The sequence below is a fragment of the Toxotes jaculatrix genome, chromosome 17, assembly GCF_017976425.1.
Source record: "Toxotes jaculatrix isolate fToxJac2 chromosome 17, fToxJac2.pri, whole genome shotgun sequence".
Taxonomy (NCBI): Eukaryota; Metazoa; Chordata; class Actinopteri; family Toxotidae; genus Toxotes; species Toxotes jaculatrix.
The window spans coordinates 9,478,638-9,498,588 of NC_054410.1; the positions used below are offsets into that span (position 1 = coordinate 9,478,638).

At 41.0% G+C, this 19,951-nt stretch overlaps 3 protein-coding genes across 9 annotated transcripts in view; 1 reads left to right on the forward strand and 2 right to left on the reverse strand.

Moving 5' to 3' along the window:
• Positions 1-381: 381 nt before the first annotated feature.
• tmem30b (transmembrane protein 30B) lies at positions 382-4,772 on the reverse strand. Of its 2 annotated transcripts, none has more exons than XM_041060251.1 (8): positions 4,634-4,772; positions 3,985-4,183; positions 3,575-3,682; positions 3,346-3,453; positions 3,027-3,117; positions 2,790-2,927; positions 2,446-2,652; positions 382-1,417 (listed from the first exon to the last, which is right to left on the reverse strand). In XM_041060251.1, the coding sequence occupies exons 2-8, from the start codon at positions 4,171-4,173 to the stop codon at positions 1,239-1,241; spliced, it is 1,020 nt and encodes a 339-aa protein (XP_040916185.1). In that variant the 5' UTR covers positions 4,174-4,183; positions 4,634-4,772; the 3' UTR covers positions 382-1,238. The 2 variants fall into 2 exon arrangements, with proteins under 2 accessions (XP_040916185.1, XP_040916183.1); XM_041060249.1 differs by having other exon boundaries at positions 4,630-4,760.
• A 76-nt stretch (positions 4,773-4,848) lies between these two features.
• kdm1a (lysine (K)-specific demethylase 1a) lies at positions 4,849-17,865 on the forward strand. 6 transcript variants are annotated; one of them, XM_041060246.1, is made up of 22 exons: positions 5,109-5,169; positions 5,933-5,969; positions 6,523-6,816; positions 7,140-7,308; positions 7,588-7,721; positions 7,832-7,910; positions 8,034-8,126; positions 8,335-8,441; positions 8,716-8,797; positions 9,006-9,100; positions 10,122-10,139; positions 10,845-10,987; positions 11,146-11,236; positions 11,343-11,477; positions 12,874-12,947; positions 13,402-13,513; positions 13,657-13,789; positions 13,899-14,086; positions 15,195-15,309; positions 15,527-15,654; positions 16,209-16,355; positions 16,719-17,865. In XM_041060246.1, exons 2-22 carry the CDS (start codon positions 5,940-5,942, stop codon positions 16,917-16,919), a joined length of 2,568 nt encoding a protein of 855 aa, XP_040916180.1. In that variant the 5' UTR covers positions 5,109-5,169; positions 5,933-5,939; the 3' UTR covers positions 16,920-17,865. The 6 variants fall into 6 exon arrangements, with proteins under 6 accessions (XP_040916182.1, XP_040916180.1, XP_040916181.1 ...); XM_041060243.1 differs by having other exon boundaries at positions 5,136-5,169; positions 5,933-5,984; XM_041060244.1 differs by having other exon boundaries at positions 5,136-5,169; positions 5,933-5,984; positions 7,143-7,308.
• A 109-nt stretch (positions 17,866-17,974) lies between these two features.
• luzp1 (leucine zipper protein 1) overlaps positions 17,975-19,951 on the reverse strand; it is a 56,512-nt gene continuing 54,535 nt past the window's right edge. The window contains exon 9 of the mRNA XM_041060413.1: positions 17,975-18,115. The gene's annotated coding sequence lies outside the window, so the exon portion shown is untranslated. The remainder of the gene's footprint in view (positions 18,116-19,951) is intronic.

Sequence of the window (19,951 nt, forward strand, 5' to 3'; positions counted from 1 at the left end):
TCATTAGTCCTATATATTTTCTAAATTTCATCACCCAGATCCGATCAGAATGAATGTGTACCTGGAGCGTGGACATGAGTCAGCTGAAAAGGCAGACCTACCAGGGGAAATAAAGTTTGGCTTAATATATACATATACATATAATACATTTGATAATAAATATTGCATGTGATCCATGGAATTGGGCTTTTGGGGACTAGGCATAAAAAATAAGAACTTCTAAAGCCATAATAAAGTGGTTAAAGGGTAAAAACTCATCACTAGGGGAAATTTGCATCTGCATTTCCATTGAATCCTACACAGGCTGTTAAAAATGATCAAAACAAAGCATGGTCCTGTCACCCATAGGAGTGTCCTAATGAGACAAGGAGGACTGTCACATAATGTTTTGGTGGTGTTTTATTTAATAAATATCAGCATGAAGAGTAAAATCTCAGTTTCAAAGAATAATCACAGTTAAAATTGATAAAGCTGGATAGCCTGTACACCATATCCCTGAGATAGCACAGCAACATATTCACAATTTAATTTGCAAGTTACATTACAAATCCCACAGACGTACACTAAAATGTAACTTCTTTTCCAGTATCAAATAACTTATCAAAATGATTTATGGCTTTGATATTGTTACTGACCTATAATGAGGAGGAAGCTCATTTTGTGATGATGTAAGAACAAGTTTAAGAAATACAGCATGTGAATGAGAAAAACACCCTGCCAAACCCAGGTATGGCATAATAACAAAGTAAAGCGGCAGAAACCAAACTGCTTTAACTATAAAATTCTCATTTCATTATTTACAAAAGAGCATATGTATGTCATTTGTCAACCAATTACTGGTCCATGCAGACTGTATGCCAATTCTGCCTTCACCTCGTAAGATTCATGGTGGAAGCATTATTTTGGTAGAAAGGAGAGCCTAACTTCACAGATGTGCTTACAGACACGTATATGTGCGAAGTGGAAAGAATCCCACGGTGTCCGCAAAGCCGGTTCCTGTTTTCCAGTCAATTTAGAAACTTAAGTTCTTCCTCACAAAATGACACCAGGCTTCGTCTGCACCTTAGGAGATGTCTTCATGTCCAGAATAACACGAGATTTCAGTACATAGGTGATTCTAGTTCTATACTGTCCTTTATGTGAGAAATGAACTTTGAGTAAAAAGGAAAAAAAAAGAAAATAAAAAATGTTGATTGGGTAGATAAACCCCCACTCTACTACAGTCCATGATTAGGCGATCATTCCTCCTCAGGGAACTTGAATTTAGCATAGACGATGAGCATGACTATGGACATGACGACACACATTGAACCAATCACGAGATAGGCAATACCCAGGAACTCATTCTTGCCACCCATCCAGGACACATTGCTGAACACCACCTTCTTTCTGCCTTCAAAGCTCAGAACAGGATAGTCTGGGGGAGAAACTGTCAAGGATGTACACCAAGAAAGGAAATACAGAGAATTACAGAAAACAAAAAATATTAGCATCATGCTAATACTTTCACTAAGGACCATTGCATACATGCAAACCATACCATACAACTGATTTAGCATGTTTTAGCACATTTACTACAAATCATGTACCATGCTGTTTTTAAGAAATTTGAATGTATTTTTCTAGGCATCCACTGACCAACATTCACTCCAGTATTTTTCAATTAGTCATCCTAAAGCTTTCTTGAGCTGACTGGAAATAATCAGAAAAACATATACATGATTTATAGTTAAAGAATTTAAAGATGGGAACGCAGTGGTATAGTCCTTTAAGTAAAATAAACATTTCCTCTGAGGACCTTTGTCCTTGTAGATGCCAATCAATCACATAACAAATTATTTGTCTAACTCATTTACTTGCGTCAGAAAATTTGCCTGTTTTTCTCTCCTATAAACGAACTCCTTAGTCATTGTGTTCACTCTGCTTTGTTAAAAACAGAACCACACCCAACCAGTAAAACAAGTTAGACCAAGCTGCAATGGGTGTAATGTGACACGAAACGTGGTGATTCCAAGGCCTGATCCCTTAAGGCTGATTTGGATGTCTGTAAATCTTCCCATGCAGATTAAAACCATTAAAACCATTAAAGCATGCTACTTAATTTGTATAAGATTATCACCTGAGGATTGGTTTATTATTGGGACTTATATGCTATTTTAATTGAATTTTACAAAGATTGCTCTTCTACATATGTGACATTCAACCAAAAAGCCGTACTTTGTGATGATGTGTTTGGATGATTTACTTTCTCTCTTAATTGAATAAAATTCATTTTAAAGTTGATTCTGTTTCCTCTGTCTTTCATCTTATCAGCTTATTCTGACCAAAATCTGTAGTGCTTATATTTTACTGTTTTTTTCATTCATTTTCATTCTGTGACGACTGGTTGTAATCCAAGCACAATCCTTTAACTCAACAATATGTCTGTATCATGGGTAAGGATACTGTAGGCAATTTCAAGGGAGTAGTTTCCAGCTGGCAGACCCTGTGCATAATCACCCTCAGTGATTCGGCGATACAGCTTTCTGAAATTTGGCAGTGCCGCTCTCCTCATCCACACCAGGAAATCTTGGTTGATGAAGCCATTGTTGGCAGGGTCTGACGGGTCCAATTCGTAAGCAGGTTTGGGCCAAAATATGGGTTTCACAGTACCTGAAAGTCAAAGTTTTAATCATCTATCATGATTTCAAAATGTTAACTACAATGTGAGTTATAATGTGATGTTTTCTAAAAGTACCTCTTAACAGCCCCATAGCCCACTATTTACTATACTAAACAACAGTTATTACCGTTGAAGGCATTCTTCAGAGGTGTGACAGTGGGGTTTCTGTATTTAACATTGTAGTCTGTCCACCAAGCAATCCCTTTTCCATCCAAAGGCACCTGCTTATTTACCCCATTCACAATTTGATACAGATTGAAGGTGTCTTTAAAACAACAAACAAAACAAGAATTAATACTTCCTTAAGACAGCAAATAAACTTAATTCAAAATTACATGTAGTGATTTTAAATGCCTTTACCTACCATTGAACATGCTGTTTGCTATTGACCCACATGGTACAATTGGTTTGTTGTTGCTATCATACTGATAGGGAGCACAGTATTCACTGGGTTGCTTCAAGAGAGACAGAACACAATGTTTTCACTGCTCAAATAAATAGTCTGAAATCTTCCTTTGTATTACAGGTGGGAAATGACCAGAGGTACCACCAATGCACCAATGACAACTTAGTTTGCTCAATACAATACAAAAATTGTTTTATCTAAATTGAGCACACATGGATTGTGTTTTCCCCTTTGAAATTAAAAACATTGTTGTCAATATCCTATGTTGTTAGCTCACCGTAAAGTAGCTCAGGTCTCCAGACAGCTGGTTATAATCTTTAGACACACCATACTTTCTGTAGTTCTGGAAATAGTTGGATAAACCATAATAAAAGAACACAGGCCCCTGTGGAGGAAAACAGATTCACAAAAACACAGTCAAGGGTCAGAGGCAGGAGTAAAGCTCAAGCTGACATCATCATAAAAGTACTGTTTGTGTGTGACTGTGTGCAAAGCTCCACTGCAACCTTAAAGAGGCTGTCAATCGAGAACTTCACTGTGCACACACAGTTCTTGTTATTTGGGTCAGTGCACCGGAAGCACGGGGAGTTTTGCTCAACTCCAGTGTAGTCTATCTGTGTGGGAAAGAACACAAAAGGTTATTTATTATTGATGGCTACAACACCTATCTCCACTGTCTGTTATAGACACCACACCTCGTTAAACTCACAAATACGTATCATTTACAAGCAACAAGTCTGTGAGAATTTAGTCGGTCACAAACCAAAAATATCATCCCAGCATTGAAATCAGATCATTTTAACATTAACTGAAAATTTCTTTTCTTTGTCCCCATTTTTTTGCTGGTGACAGCTGAACCTTAATTAATTCTCTGAAGGACACAAGACTGATTAATGCTTTCAGCAGGCAGTCATACCTCCAACACCTGGATGCTCCGTGAAGTGACAAAGAGAGCGACGCCAATGCCGATGAATGCCAGACCAATGAGGACGAACCCTGGGATGACAATGCCAGCGGAGAGCATAGGCTGCCATGCCGGAAGTCTCTGCTGAGTGAAGGCAGTGTTGTCAGGCCGGTTGGCTGACTCCTGCTCTTTTTTCACCATTTTCTTGTTTCTGTTGGATAGAATGTAAATCACATCTCCAGTTTGTACTTGTTTATGGTATGTACTGTCCATTACTTCAAGTTTATTATATAACAGCCAAGGCAAACATGTGAAACACTTTCCAATTTAGCCAAGATGAGCATTAATAATTTCCCAACCTCTTTGGTGTCTTACTCTCGTTTTGACTTAATGTAGAGTGACGCATACAACAGCAATAATTGATCTTGGTTGATATCTTATTTAAAACCCAACATAAACCCAGCCATCCCTAAAAGGCTTCATATCACATGCAAAAATCTTGAAACCTATCTACAAGCAACACCCATTTTAGCCGAGAGCAAAACACAGAGCGGACTTTTGTTCACGTTTAAATTGGTTGAGAGAAACAGTTAAATTGAGGCACAAAGAAATAAATGTATATTATGGATTGGAATCGAGATTTGAGGTGTTACTTACTTACAGTTGGCTCAAAATGGAAAAACAAAGGAGTCAACAAAACATTGGTATGCTTCCCTGAGTAGTAGGCGCGACGACGCAGAACACCTTTACCTGTCAACCCCCACCTTCCCTCTCACTCTGCTCGTCCCCCAGGCTGACGTCAGTTTGTCTGTGGGGCAGACATGCCCCGATCTGGGATCAGTTTTGTCGTTCCTCAAACAGTGAAAGAAAGTGAAGTGGGACGGTAACTGTGAACCCCAGTCAGTCAGGCACAAGAGGCAAATTAAACCCATATATATTTTTTTCACTTTAAATTCGCTAACAACGCGGATAGGGATTTGAAAAACATTGTGCAAGACGTGACCAAAAAAAAAGGTCCATCGCAGAACTGTAGTAAGTCATCTCAGCCTTCTTTTGGATTGACAGTTATTTTGACCAATCGATTTGCTGGGTGGTGTTGAGTAACGTTTTCGATCCACCAATCACGAAAGACTTCATTGAGAGTGGGCAAGCTGTTACTGTGCCGTCTTTGTGTTGACATATTCGGAGGACTGAGAGGTAATGCTGATATTTTCAGTGTAATTCTCACTTTTATTTCCTAAAACGTTGGCTCCCGGTGTAGGAATGTTTACCAAGAATCCCAGTGTCTGTTTATAAAAATAGATCCCTTTGCCAGCGAGGCCGGCGCTTTCTTTTTTCACTAGCTCGCACCTGCTACTGTGCCAGTGCTGGTGCTAGCCACCGTCTATTGTTAGCGGTGTTAACTAACCTAGCATGGGCTCGTAAGATGCATTTGAAAGAAGATACATGTATAAGCGAGTTAGATCTATGTTTGCAGCGCAGCGTCTGTTGCAGTGATATTAAATGATTGTGTTTATGTCTTCCGATGTCTATTTGCGCATCGATGGCAAGAAGAAAAGCTACCATTTGCTAACGCAAGCTAACGGTGATAGCCATAGCATTCTGCTGCTAGCGTTACAATTAGCTTGCTAGCTAACATTGGTCCATTTGGTTAAGATGGGAATCAAAGATATACTAACGGTCTGGGCACATCAGAGGTTTCTGATTGAAGGGCACACGTTCAGCCTTTTCAAGATTTCCTGAGTGGGCAGTCTGACTTGAATAATTTAATTTAGTCTTGTTACAGAATTGACGCACACTAAAACACATATTGTGAAATTATTTTGTTTTATTCAGTGGATATTTGTTTTCAAAGCGTTTATCAACGTTAGATTTAATTCCCTGTAATGTGAAAGGCCAACATTTTTGCTCAGTTGGTCCTGTTCGTAACTATATTTCTGGTTCTGTCTTCATTTCTTAGTGTTTGAATGGATATTACCAGGTGCACGGAGAAATGGGTAAAACAAGACAAGGTTACTGTACCATGGAGACCTCATTTCATAAAACCATGACATTCATGCACAGTTAACATTATTTAAACCATTCAGTGATACAGATGTGACAATTTTGGGTGATTAGCCCAGTAGTATTTGGTGGTTGTTAGTCTGTTGTAGCAGGTGCATTCAGCAACAGCCAAGTGACCAGTTCACGCAGGGAATTTAATCTTATGTTTATGATTATTATTAATTTGTTAACCAAAGCACTAGTAAGTGAGCAAGATAACAATTTGGCAAGGATTTTGTAGGCTTTATACGTTATCAAATTTTCATACAAATTTGTGTTCTCAAGTGGGAATGCTGCAAATGGTAGACATGTAATTTTTTTTTTCTATTTGTTTTCCCAACACACACAACTCATTTTCATCCAATAGTTTGCAAAATTCTTTCATTGGTTATTCTGTTTTGAACATACATTTCAGCCATTTCACTTAAAAAAAAAATGTGTAACTTGGGCTGGTGTATGTTTCATTTGTAAATGTTTCCATCTCATTCCTGTTTCTTATTTCTTCAGGAGAGGCCTCCAACATCCTCCATAATGCTGTCTAGCAAGAAGTCAGACGCTGGCTCCTCTTCCTCCTCCTCTTCATCCTCTGCTGGCGCAGCAGGAGGTGACAGGGCCCAGATATCTGATTCTCAGACTGGTCCCTCAGCCTCCGCTGCAGGAGCTATGGATGCAAAGAAGAAGGAGAGGTCATCCCCTAGTGGGGAACAAGGAGGAGCCCCTTTGCCCCACCAGTCAGGTCCTGGAGGAGCGGACCAGGACTCAGCTGAAGTCCGCAGGACGAGTCGACGGAAGCGAGCAAAAGTAAACATTTTAGGTTTCTGCACGCTCCAGGAGGGAACGGCTTTGCCAGAAAATTAGTGTAATTTGGCACTGGCAAAATTCACTTTATTCTATGAACATTTGTTTGAGTGAAGGATCAACACGTGATCATCATCATTCAGACTTTAGGTAACTTAGTGGAAATTAGAAACAGAAGTGATTTCTCATAGTTTTTGCAGGCTTATGTTCATGATATTTGTTTCTTTACTCCTGGACAGGTTTTGGCACTTTAAATGAAGTGGGAGTACACCTAATCAGAACTATTAATGCTGGTTTTAATGATGCTTTTATTGTGCCTACTGTTGCAGGTGGAGTACCGCGAGATGGACGAGAGCCTGGCCAATCTGTCGGAGGACGAATATTATTCTGAGGAGGAGAGGAATGCCAAGGCAGAGAAAGAGAGGAAGCAGGTCATCCCTCCTCCAGCTCCACCAGTAGAGGAAGAAAATGACAGTGAACCAGAGGAACCATCGGGTGAGTCTGCAACTTGAGGCATCATATCAAAGAAGTGAGATGAAACTGAAGGCTTTGCTGAGGAAGGAAACTGAAAGTGCTTAATTTAAAAATTCAGATAAACAGCTTTTATCTTTATACAAGAATGTAGAGATTGATCTCTACTGACATTAAGGCGTTTACTGAAAATCTACCTTGTGTTCAGTTTTAATTTGGAACTCACTGCACATAAATGCTTCTTTGTTTTGGTCTTTATTTGACCCTGAATGACACTCTGTATACATTCATATTTAATTTTAGGTGTCGAAGGAGCCGCTTTCCAAAGTCGTCTTCCTCATGATCGTATGACATCCCAGGAGGCCGCCTGCTTCCCTGACATCATCAGTGGTCCCCAGCAGACTCAGAAGGTTTTCCTTTACATCCGCAACCGTACAGTAAGTACCAATCTAAACACATTACTTAGTGTTCAGAGACTAAGGACTATGAGAGAATAGTTTTTAAGCATATTTACTATTGTATCTTAATTCATATTAACCTCATCCAGCTCCAACTGTGGCTGGACAACCCTAAGATCCAGCTGACCTTTGAGGCCACAGCACAACAGCTTGAAGCTCCATACAACAGTGAGACATTAAATTAAACATCACCTGTCACCTTTATTTTTCTACATTTTCATTTCTATGTTTTTCAAGAACAATGTAGTCATATAGAAGCTGAGATTTAATGTACTTTTGTTCTCTCTTTAGGTGATGCTGTGCTGGTCCACAGGATACACAGCTACTTAGAGAGGCATGGACTCATTAACTTTGGCATTTACAAGAGGGTCAAGCCTTTACCCAGTGAGTTCACTTCATTAATTGTGCCGGTTAAATAGCACTATTCATTCATCAAAAGTTGGTAATGAAAAGCAAAAATATCTTCTTCATTTTTCACCAAAAAAAACATCAGGTTTACAAAAGCTGTCATCTACTGTGTATATGCATTGACCTTGGAATGGTCAGTGGTGTAATAATACCTAATTAATTTACTCTTTGCTTGTCATTACAGCTAAGAAGACCGGGAAGGTTATAGTTATTGGTGGGGGTGTGTCGGGCCTAGCTGCAGCCAGGCAGCTGCAGAGCTTTGGGATGGATGTTACAGTTTTAGAGGCCAGGGTAGGTCACCAGCAGAGTTTTTATTAATCTGTTATTTCAAATATATTTGATATTTTGTCACATTTTCTTGACCAGCTGTTGGCATAAATTGCTTTATGATTGTAAAACATCAGTGTATTTGAATAATTGATAGTACTGCACTTGATTTCATATATTTAAATTTTTTGAGTGTGTGGTTGATAACCGGCCGAGTAATGTAAACCTAATTTGCTTTTTATAATTTTATAACTGCTTCAAGTTTACCACAAAAAAAAAAAAAATACTTTCAATGCAGGACCGTGTTGGAGGCAGAGTTGCCACATTTAGGAAGGGCAACTATGTTGCTGATCTGGGAGCCATGGTGGTGACAGGCCTGGGTAAGAATCAGGTTTCTCTCTTTGGCAGGAATGGAAAAACATGCACTTGGTTCTCAGTAGCACCTGATTAGAGGTCACTGCTTTAACAGAGCCAAAAAATGGTCCTTTTCTCATAGAGGTTCTGCAGTTACTTGGATCCACCTGTAGAGGGTGATATTGCCTGTGTGTATGCTGTGTCACTGTCAGTTTTGTGTGTTTGCTCATTCAGGAGGGAATCCCATGGCAGTGATCAGTAAGCAGGTTAACATGGAGCTGGCCAAGATCAAACAGAAGTGTCCGCTGTATGAAGCCAATGGCCAGGCTGTGAGTATAATGAATTATCTTAATGACTGAACTGAGTTGCCTCTCATCCAGTATCCTGCCACAGTCAGGCTCCTCAGGATGTTCTCACATTTAACAAGTAAAATCCTGAAATGCCTTATGGGTGATTAAATATTTACCGTAGCTGTAAAAAGGCTTAATTTTCTCTTAACTCTTTTTTTTTTTTGTAAATATCCCAGGTTTCCTCATAAAGCTTTGAAATTACTTCACAGCTTGATACATGGCAAGAGGCTAATGGCAGCAGAGGCGCGCATGTGATTTAATCTAGCCATCTAATGCTTGAAAAAGATATGCATGCTTCAGTCGAACTGACGTTTTCAGCTCTGCATCAGGTCAAGTTCTCTTACAAACAGCAGGGCGCTGTAGCTACATCTGCATTAGATATGTATGTCTCAACTCCATTTTTTTCAAACCAGAACCTTGTGTTGTTTACTTCCTTCAACAGAAGATGTTTATAAATGTGCAAGAGTTCCCTCTTGGCGCCGAATGCTCTGTTTTTGGGTTTATAGCTGTTCTCCAAGCCTGTTGTTGTCCTGAGGCGGGTGATCTGGCTTTCCATAAGCCACAAAAGCACAATGAATGGTGGATGCATTAAACTGCTTACCCTTGCGTGTCATCAACAACAGCTCCTGTTCCCTTCAGAGCAGAACAGAAAACGGATATAGCCTAATGTCATTAAATTAGAAATAAACAGTGTTTTTATTTTTTGTTCTGTCCGTCAAGTGGCAGCAACAGTAGTAGGATGTTTAGGTTCATGTTCGGGGCACTTCCATTGAAGTAGAGCCTAACCAGCAGGGCTCTTGAATCATCTACATCATATGTAACTGGTTTCCTCCTCTTCAGGAAAAGGCAAATTAAATGTACATGTTTCATTTGTGTGCAAACCTGTTTGAGCTTAAAGTTGTGTTTACTTAATATTTTCTCTCTCTCTCTCTCTCTCTCCCCCCTCCCCTCTTGACTTCTCAACCTCCTTCCCTGTTCATCTTTTGGTGAACTACTAAAGGGTGAACGGTGCACAAGTGTATGTATTGGTTTATTTACATAATACATTCCTTACCTAACTGAGCCACCTATAAAAGACACCATTTCATCTCCATTTCTTTTTCATTGTACTCCATGTAACTCACCATTTCACATCCATGAGCTTAGAGTAGGAAAATTATACTAAACATGCTACTTACCATTGTTTATTAAAGGGAATATCCACACAATAAGAAGACTTGGTTTAATTTTTAAAATGTTGCATGGTTCCGTTTACATTTGTGAGAAAGTCTTCTCAGATGATGCAAAGTTGAACCCTAACTGGTGCTAATAGAAATACTGTATAAATAATCTAATAGCTTGTGGAGATAAACATTTATTGTGAAACATATATATATTGCTCTGTTCAAATGAGTCAAGAATAATCAAGTGTGGATTTGTGTCTCAGTAAGTTTCTCCAAAACTGTTGCTATCCTTGCATGGTGTCCATATTCGATAACTTTGGAAGCATGTTTAAATCTGTAACTGCATGTTTCCATCAAGACAAAACATGAAAGTGTTTTGTGGAATTCTGTTTTTTTTTTTTTTTTTTTTATTGGTGATAATATTTAGTCAAAAATGTGCCTTTAGTTGTAGTTAAATCTGGCATGCTTTTCAGACTATTTTATTTTTATAGAGTAAATCTCTGCTGTCATTAGTGTGAGTGATAGCTCCTTGTCGTGTGATCGTGTGTGTGTGTGACCAGGTGCCAAAAGAAAAAGACGAAATGGTGGAGCAAGAGTTCAACAGACTGCTGGAGGCCACCTCCTTCCTCAGCCACCAGCTGGACTTCAACTTCCTCAACAACAAACCTGTTTCTCTGGGACAGGCCCTGGAGGTGGTCATACAGTGAGTATGGTTTGCACAACATGAGCTTATGCACGGGAGATGGTGACAGATGCATCCTGCACACGCGAAGTCAAAGAAGAGATATACACAGATATACACAAACACTAATTCTAACCTTGTGTGTGTGTGTGTGTGTGTGTGTGTGTGTGTGTGTGAAGGCTGCAGGAGAAGCATGTAAAAGATGAACAAATAGAACACTGGAAGAAGATTGTAAAGACTCAGGAAGATCTCAGGGATCTTCTCAACAAGGTGAGAATAATTCTTTGTGGCCCCAAATTCTTCCTTCATTCCTGTCATCCACCATCATCTCATGACTATCTTCCTCTCCCTCCCCTTACCCCACTTTTCCCTTCAGATGGTGAGCACTAAGGAACGGGTTAAGGAGCTCCACCAGCAGTACAAAGAGGCCAGTGAGGTCAAACCCCCCAGGGATATCACAGCTGAGTTCCTGGTGAAGAGCAAGCACCGCGACCTCACCGCACTCTGCAAGGTGAGCTCAAATACGATTTCAGAGAAGGAAAGAAATGTGATCATCAAAAAGCGGAAGGGTGACATAGGAGGAAGTTAAAGAAGAGCTCTTACATCGTCTTACACTTCTCACAAACAAGCTGCTGAAATTTATCTTGACTGGTTGTTCAGAACAGGATCCCATGTGACACTTTCACTGCTTCCTCAAAGCAACGGACTTGATATAATCTAGTTGCAGCAGTTAAGTTTAAAAGCTAATTATTTCCAACTGTGTTTTGTGGTATTATGAGTCATACACAGTGTGTGTGTTTTCAGTTACTGTAATCTGAAATACTTAAATAAGGGGTATTAGATTTCCTGGGTTGATAATTGGGTGTAACACAAGATCAGACGGTCAACCGCCACCAGGACAGAAGGACAGCAGGACAGAAGCTTTATCTTTGCTCTGAAAAATAACACTTGTCATAAACAAAGATCAGCTCATTTGTAGAAGTATTATTATGCTGAAGGAGTACCAGCATATGAAAGGGATATTTCATGGACTACTAGGTCAGGGTGCCTCGCAGAATTTTAATGCCGTGCTGTCTAAGCAAACAAGACAGGCTGTGTTTAAGTGGTTTAATGCCTCGACAGGATGTATTATTAGAGCGAGTGCCGCCGTTTTATTTTTGGTTCCGGACAAATCACCTCCACTATTGCTGTGTGTGTATTTTAGAAGGAGGTTTTAGTCGGTTTAAACACAGCTGGTGTCTGAACTGGAATTGTCTGCGACCCATCCGCTGTCTGAGAAACCACTTCAAGGCCTTGAATCACGGTCTGACTGTCTTTATGTCTGAGAATGCACACACACATTTTCAGTAAGGCAGAATGGACATTTAAGAGAGTGCGTGTGCACATGACATGCATAACTGCACCATATAATGAGATTTTAAGGGTAGCGAGGCAAAGGCTGTGGCAGGGATATATAGATTAATCTAGAGATCTAGATGAAATGGTGTAGACTTCACTCAGTGTAGCTGTGTCCCGGGGGCCTGGCTTGGTAGGTGGTATTGCCAGCGTCTGCGTTGCTTTCATAGTTGATTCTGTTGTGGTGAACTGATGAATGGGTTGAGTCAGCCCTTTCTGTCAAGACTGCTTGTCCTTTCTACATGACCTGAAAACCTCTGGGTGTGTACCTTGTACACACATGCATGTGCATGCCATACACTCACACCTAGTTAAAGATATTACCAGCTCCTTAAGACTCTTCACTTTTTCTTTTCTTTCTTTCTTTTTTTTTTTTGTATTTTTTTTTAAATCATTAATATGTAATTACAGTACTTATTTGTGATTGTTATTTCTGGAAAAACAAGCGATTTCTCATTTAAGGTGTATATACAGTGTTTCATTTCCTTGCTGCTTGCCTTGTTTGTGTGTAGGAGTATGATGAGTTGGTGGAGATGCAGGTCAAACTGGAGGAGAAGCTGCAGGAGCTGGAGGCAAATCCACCCAGGTAACTCATGGATGTTTTAGCATAATCGCCTAGTACTGTGTTTACACACACATTAAGCAATTTCTGTAATATGATCCCCGATCTAATATGGCTCTGATTCACTTACTTGAATCCAGCTGCAAACAGAGGCAGCTCTGGTTTGGTTCAGTGCATTAACGTGTGATGTTCCTGTTAATGAAGACTTCTTTTATTAGCTGTTCTGTTCAGGAACTAGAATGAAAACAGTCAGTGCTTCATGGTAATAAAACCTGTTTGCCTGTTGCAGCCCTGCAGCCTTGAGCAGGACATCTCTGCCAGTGTTGTTCCCTGTAGTGATATGCCTGTTTTTTTAGTTTGCCGTTAATGTTATGTGATTAAATATTATCAGCAGGCTTGTGTAAAGCTGTGTCTCTGAAGTCTGAATAGCTGTCAGTATACATCACTGTGTCTCTTTCTTTTCCTTTCTTTCCCACAGTGATGTTTACCTGTCATCCAGGGATCGGCAGATCCTAGACTGGCACTTTGCCAACTTGGAGTTTGCCAACGCTACACCCCTCTCCACCCTTTCTCTCAAGCACTGGGATCAGGTATTCACATTCACCCATTTTGAAATGTCACAACTGTGCAGTCCTGATAGTGGTTTTGCGTAGCAAAGACCCTCAAGCCTCTTACAGTTAGTACAGGAAGTTCATTGTGTTGCTGGGATGACGGGTTATTTATTTATCCACAGGATGATGATTTTGAGTTCACTGGCAGCCACCTGACAGTAAGGAACGGCTACTCTTGTGTTCCTGTGGCCTTGGCTGAAGGTTTGGATATCAAGCTAAACACAGCAGTGCGACAGGTCCGATACACAGCATCTGGTACGTGCTCACAATTGTGTTTGTGTGTGTTCTTTTATGGATTTCATACTTCATGTTCATATGGACGTACAGTGTGTCTTAAATGGCTGTTTACCTGTTCAAACTCCAGGCTGTGAGGTGATAGCGGTCAACACTCGCTCCACGACCCAGACCTTCATATACAAGTGTGACGCTGTGCTGTGCACCCTGCCCCTCGGTGTGTTGAAGCAGCAGCCACCTGCTGTGCAGTTTGTTCCCCCGTTGCCTGAGTGGAAAACATCTGCCATACAGAGGATGGGCTTTGGCAACCTCAACAAGGTTGGACCTCTTAATAAGCTTACAGTGCCATACGGTGCTTAAGCCTTATCACAAAAAGCTTCCTTCATTCCTGCCTTCCTTCCCTCCTTCCTTCCTTATCCAGCTCAAAGTACCGGATCACATTCATCTTAGTCCAGATTTTAGTCTGAAGTATAATCATTATATGACATTCAGGTGAGAGAACAGAGATTTAAAATCATAAACCCCTTTTCACTACAGGATAACATGTCAGCTGCTTCCCTAGTCTAAATCAGAAGCAGGTTTTAAATCATGTAGTGTGTCCCGTCCGTGTGTTTCCGACAGGACTGAGGATTTGGTTCCGCAGGGAAATGTCCTGCTGCTATTTCTGCTGCAGTGTCCTTAAGCTGGCAACTTGACCTTCAGCTTCTAGAGAGGCTCCTACAGCCAAAACACAATGAGCATTCAGAATTTGTTGTTGTTTTTCTTTGCAGGTTCATGTATCATTTTCATTTAAGCTTGCCAAGTCAGCATCCCCTCTGTATTCAACTGATTTCCCTCCCTCCCCTTTTCTGTCTGTGTTTGCTGAATCAGTCTAGTGTTAGTATGCAGCTCAGACATCAAGGATTCCCCTCTTTCCTCTAACTAGATAATGGTTTGGTGCTCCATCCTGGTTCTGTACTCTGATCGAAGATGGAGGGGTGGGACAGAGAAGAAGTGGCATGGGCAGGTCGTGGGGCGGGGAGATGGAGACGGAGCCTGTTGCGTGCAAAAGAAAGATGTTTTTTTTCCCCCAGTGTGTTAATAATCCGACCAGAGTGCCCACTCTGCGTCACTCCTCACCCACCAGCTCTTACTCTCTCTCTCTGTTGCTGAGCATCATCTGCAGCAGAGTAGTTTATCTCCTAATTCTGCTGCAGCGCAGAGGAAAGTGCTGCATGGTTATGCAATCTGAGCTGCTACTAACGCTTTATCTCCAGCAGAGGGCGCTCTGCCATTCACACAGCAGTGACTAATGTTGGCAGTGAAAGTGCTGAGCATGAGATGTACTTCACAGGCAGTTGAGCTTTGACTAAAATAAGCCCTTTGATTGTTGTGTGACAGTTTTTTAAAAAAAAAAAAATCGTTTTGTGTTCCTCCTTGCCTAAAGGTGGTGTTGTGTTTTGACCGTGTGTTCTGGGATCCAAGTGTCAACCTGTTTGGTCATGTCGGCTCCACCACAGCAAGTCGGGGCGAACTCTTCCTCTTCTGGAACCTCTACAAAGGTGGCAAGAGATCACTTGTTATTCCAGTCACACTGCTGATTTTAATATCATGAATTGGATAATTCATGATTCTTGGCTGTGCAGTACTTTCTTAAATGGCCCTACCTTTCCTTTAGACTAAACAAATAACCAACTGTGAATTGAAATGGCAGTAATACACATTTCCATTTCTTAAAAAAATGTGTCTGTAACAAAGTGTGACCTTTCTCCCTGTCAGCCCCGATCCTACTCGCCCTGATGGCTGGTGAGGCAGCTGGCATCATGGAGAACATCAGTGATGATGTTATTGTCGGACGCTGCCTGGCCATTCTCAAAGGAATATTTGGAAGCAGCTCTGTGCCGCAGGTAAACGTTCGTACATCAACAATGACAAACAAAGACCCAGACACTAGTAAATATGTTCTGTATGGCATTGGTTCGTCCATCTTCCTTCTTTCAGTTACCCCCAAGTCCTCATACCAAATTGTTTATCCCTTTCAAAACGTCAGCGTCCACAAAATCAGCAAAGCTGGCAGATTAGTTCAAGGGCAACTTCATGATGTTTGCTGTTTACAGAAAAGTAGTGCCGAATTATATATTTTTTAAGCTCGATCATTAGGGTTTTCTCTGTTTTTTTCCAGTACTTTAAGTGGAATGTCAAATTCGTTCCTGAATTGACCCCCATAACCAGCACAACTTTACACAGCAAGCATATGTGAAAGGCACTCGCAAGCTGAGCCGTATCCAAACCACCAGTCACTATAAATCATTTGCTTATGGTTTCAAATGGGATAAAATCATATGCATGGAGGCCAGCATTGGAACTATTCGCCATCCAGCTGTTTACAGGTCCCTCTAATATCTTCACGGAAAGTCTTAGAAAAAAAAAAAATGTGTGTTGTTGTTTGTTGTCATGGCAGCCAAAAGAAACTGTGGTCACTCGCTGGCGTGCTGACCCCTGGGCACGGGGCTCCTACTCGTACGTCGCAGCAGGTTCTTCGGGCAACGACTACGACCTTATGGCACAGCCCATCACACCTGGCCCCGCCATACCAGGAGCCTCACAGGTAAACGCACATAGTGCCGGTGATGATAACAGCATGCGTGTTTGTGTGTGGGTGAGAATGAGAGTGTATACATGTGTGAGAAAGTGAGGAAGAGAAGGCATCCCAGCCTGCCCACAATATTCCACCAAACCCAAGCAGAGCAGTTTCTTTCCCCAACACAGATGTTTTTTTTTTGGCCGTTTTGATGTTGGCATGCTGACTGATGTGAACAAGTCGTATTTATGTGTTGACTGATGACTTCTGGCAGTTTACTACCACACGCCCAACCCCCTCCTCTCACCAGTCCCCTGTTTTTTTTAAATTCTTTATTATGCTGGGACAATCCAACATCGATCTCAGTGTGGTTTTTCTCTTTCCTCTCAGCCCGTCCCTCGTTTGTTCTTCGCTGGTGAGCACACCATCAGGAATTACCCGGCCACAGTCCACGGCGCCCTGCTCAGCGGGCTCCGCGAGGCCGGACGCATTGCAGATCAGTTCCTCGGTGCCATGTACACGCTTCCCCGACAGGCCACTCCCACAGCCGCCAGCAACCCTCAGCAGGCTCAGCCCACCCCCAGCGTCTGAAATGGTTTCTGCCAACTCAGGACTGTCAAACCTACTATAGCAGTTTATGAGGAAAATTAGAAGTTTACCCATAAACTGCTGATATTTCTGTATGTGAAAGATCTTGAAAGTCCCAGACACAACTCTGCCTCTTTGCCTTCCCACTAAATGAATGACACTTTTAGAGTTTATTTTCTGGTTTTATGTAAAATGGATGTAATGTATAATGGTATAGTGGAACTGAGCATTTCAGTTCCTCAGACTTTTAGTTTGGGATGTCAGCATTCCCAGGAAAATGTGAGCATATACATACCATATACCTACATTTAACCAACAGAGACGGAACCTACTATAAAGACTGGACTTAATAAATCTCAGCTTTATTACATGCTCAAGTAATAATTCATCATAAACTTTATAAATGTGTGATTCCCCAGTCTTAAAGGAGAAGCATGGCATTACTTTTGGTACTTGGAGTGATTCAGTGTATTCTATACCGTGTGGAATTTGCTTTCAAGATTCTAGCATCTATTTATGTGCCCCCTGTCTGAACGTTAAGGAAACGTCTGGAAACTTCTTAGCTAAATGTACACATGACCTCAAACCAGATATTACACAAGGCATATGACCAATTCAGTAGCACAGTGTCAATCCACTAAAACTGTTTTGCTTTTCTAAGCAAAAAGGCATTTCCCTCTGTTGTCATTCCAGAGGCCTTGTCGTGGTTGTCTTAAGGCTCAAAACATTGCTATGTACTGTAGCTGTATGCCTCGTAAATTTAATTTCTATCATTTAGGTTGCAGAGTGTAGTGAAAATAGCTTGTATTAAAAGAGAAAAAGACAGCTATGTCCAGAGATTTGTGAATGTTTTTGTTGCCATAGCAGTTTAAGTATTTTATTATGGTTGTCATCACATCTTTTTTTTATACTGTCATTTGTTTTGTTATTAAAAGAAGACAGAAAATAATTCTTGGAATCAGTGTGCTTTATTTTTGAAAGATGTTAAACAAAGAACCAACTACTTCCTGCCCTGCATCACCTGCAGATGTGTAGCTTTCCATACGTATGCAGGCATGTAGAAAAATAACATGGCTGCTTCTGCTTTGACCCTCCAGTGACCCTCCTTCATTGCAGGTCTGGCTGCTTCCCAGTGTCTGTGGTACTGTGTGAGGGGGATGGATGGGGGTCCCTGGCAGCAGCTCCACATAGTGGGGGATCTGATGAATGAAAAAGGGGGTGGGGGAGGGGGGGTCGGATTAAAATGGTCAACCATGAGCTATGAGCTTCTCTGCAGAGTTGTATTTCAGGGCTCTGTGCCCCTCTGTTTCCATGCACTCTCGAGCGTCACAGGCCTTGTTTTCCCCCAGAGCTGCGGTTATTATTATCGTGACCAAAGGAGATGTTTGATGTAACAACAGTAATTTGAGCTGGGGTTTTGGACTGCAGCACTCGGGTATTTTCACCTCCCTGGTAAACCATAGGCTCAGAGCAGTGTGTAACTGTTGAATGGTGAGGTTATTTTTCATAATAGCCTCAAGCCCACATCAACTGATTGCTCGATTAAAGAGGCAGAAACAGAGAAAATGTTTCTCTGTAATATCCAAAGTGTTTTGGATATTTCAGTACAATGTTACAGCCATGCTAGCACATCTTGTCAACAATGTGAATCAGTTCTCTAAATTACATAAAACCCCACATTGCATGTACAATTTCCAAGCAGGTGCCAATTTTACTTTTATTTAAAGCTGCACACTTGACCTCAACAACCCCCTGGATGCACTCACACATTCAGAATCCTCCTCAGCCTTTCCTATGACACCTGTTGTAGGCAGTGAAAGCTCTTTGTCACTCTCACTCCTCCATCTTCCTCCTCCACCTCCACTGGCCTGGAGTGCCACTGAGTCATTTCTATGGTTGACTTCACAGCACTAATTCAGGTCAGGCATCAGCACTGAGGCTCAGGAGTACCAGGGTCCAAACAGGCACCAGTGTGTTAGGGTAGCACCTCCCTGCATCTGAACTTAGGACAGATTAAACCACACAAGCAGGAGACAGCGTTAACCCATGACTCTCAACCATTTTGACTCATGACATCCCACAAACAAACCAAGACCTGCTCTTGATTCCCCTTTGCATGCTTGTCAGATACTAAACTTTTAACAATAAGAGATATTTTTACTTTCCTTTTACTCTTTACTTGATTAATTACCTTTAAGACTAAACTGTCTTGAGACTGCAAGTACTCATGATTCACAATCGACAACACCAAACATTTTGACTTACAGCAGGAAAAGCACAGGTGTTACTTATAACATTAACGATGGCTGTCGTATTCAAGCATGCAAACCTGAAACTAAAGCAGCTAATTGGAATTCATTCATCAGTGATTTTATTCTTTGCACCTGTGCTTTTCCTACTGTGACATGTCACAATGTCTTTAGTGAAAAAGTTCCTTTGTGTATCTTATAAATAAAATTCGCCTTCTTATAAATAAAAATGGTGGAAAGTAACTCAGTTAATTTTTTACGCTGCTTAAAACTTCTACTCCACTAGAATATTGTGCTTTTTATTTTACTGCATTTGACAGTGAATTACTTTTAAATAAAATGAATGTAAAGTAGTTAAAACTAGCTGCACCTCGACAAACTACAACAGTAAAGTGCTACTTATAAACTGATGCGTCACTGTCAAACAATGAATCAATCATACAGCACTCAGAGGCTGCTTGTGTAGAGATTTAGTAGTTAGGGCCCGAGCACCGAGTGGTGCGAAGGCCCTATTGTTTTTCTAATGTTTATTATTATTAGGGCCCGAGCACCGAGTGGTGCGAAGGCCCTATTGTTTTTCTAATGTTTATTATTATTATTAGGGCCCGAGCACCGAGTGGTGCGAAGGCCCTATTGTTTTTCTAATGTTTATTATTATTATTATTATTATTATTATTATTCCTCCCAAACAACTGCATTTTTCAACCCCTTCCCATGCTCTAAAACGCCTGAAATTTTGCACACTCATCAGGTCTGGTGAAAAATTTGATATTTTGTGGTCGTTGT

Bases quoted from the DNA above. Each gene is read 5' to 3' on its own strand.
- tmem30b (XM_041060251.1), bottom strand. From the start codon at position 4,173: ATGGTGAAAAAAGAGCAGGAGTCAGCCAACCGGCCTGACAACACTGCC. The intron at 3,118-3,345 runs GTGAGCTAACAA...TCTCTCTTGAAG, and splicing joins GAGACCTGAGCTACTTTACG to CAACCCAGTGAATACTGTGC. The intron at 2,653-2,789 runs GTAATAACTGTT...TTTGACTTTCAG, and splicing joins TCTGAAGAATGCCTTCAACG to GTACTGTGAAACCCATATTT.
- kdm1a (XM_041060243.1), top strand. From the start codon at position 5,940: ATGGATATTACCAGGTGCACGGAGAAATGGGTAAAACAAGACAAG. The intron at 10,988-11,145 runs GTGAGTATGGTT...GTGTGTGTGAAG, and splicing joins GCCCTGGAGGTGGTCATACA to GCTGCAGGAGAAGCATGTAA. The intron at 15,310-15,526 runs GTGGCAAGAGAT...TCTCCCTGTCAG, and splicing joins CTTCTGGAACCTCTACAAAG to CCCCGATCCTACTCGCCCTG.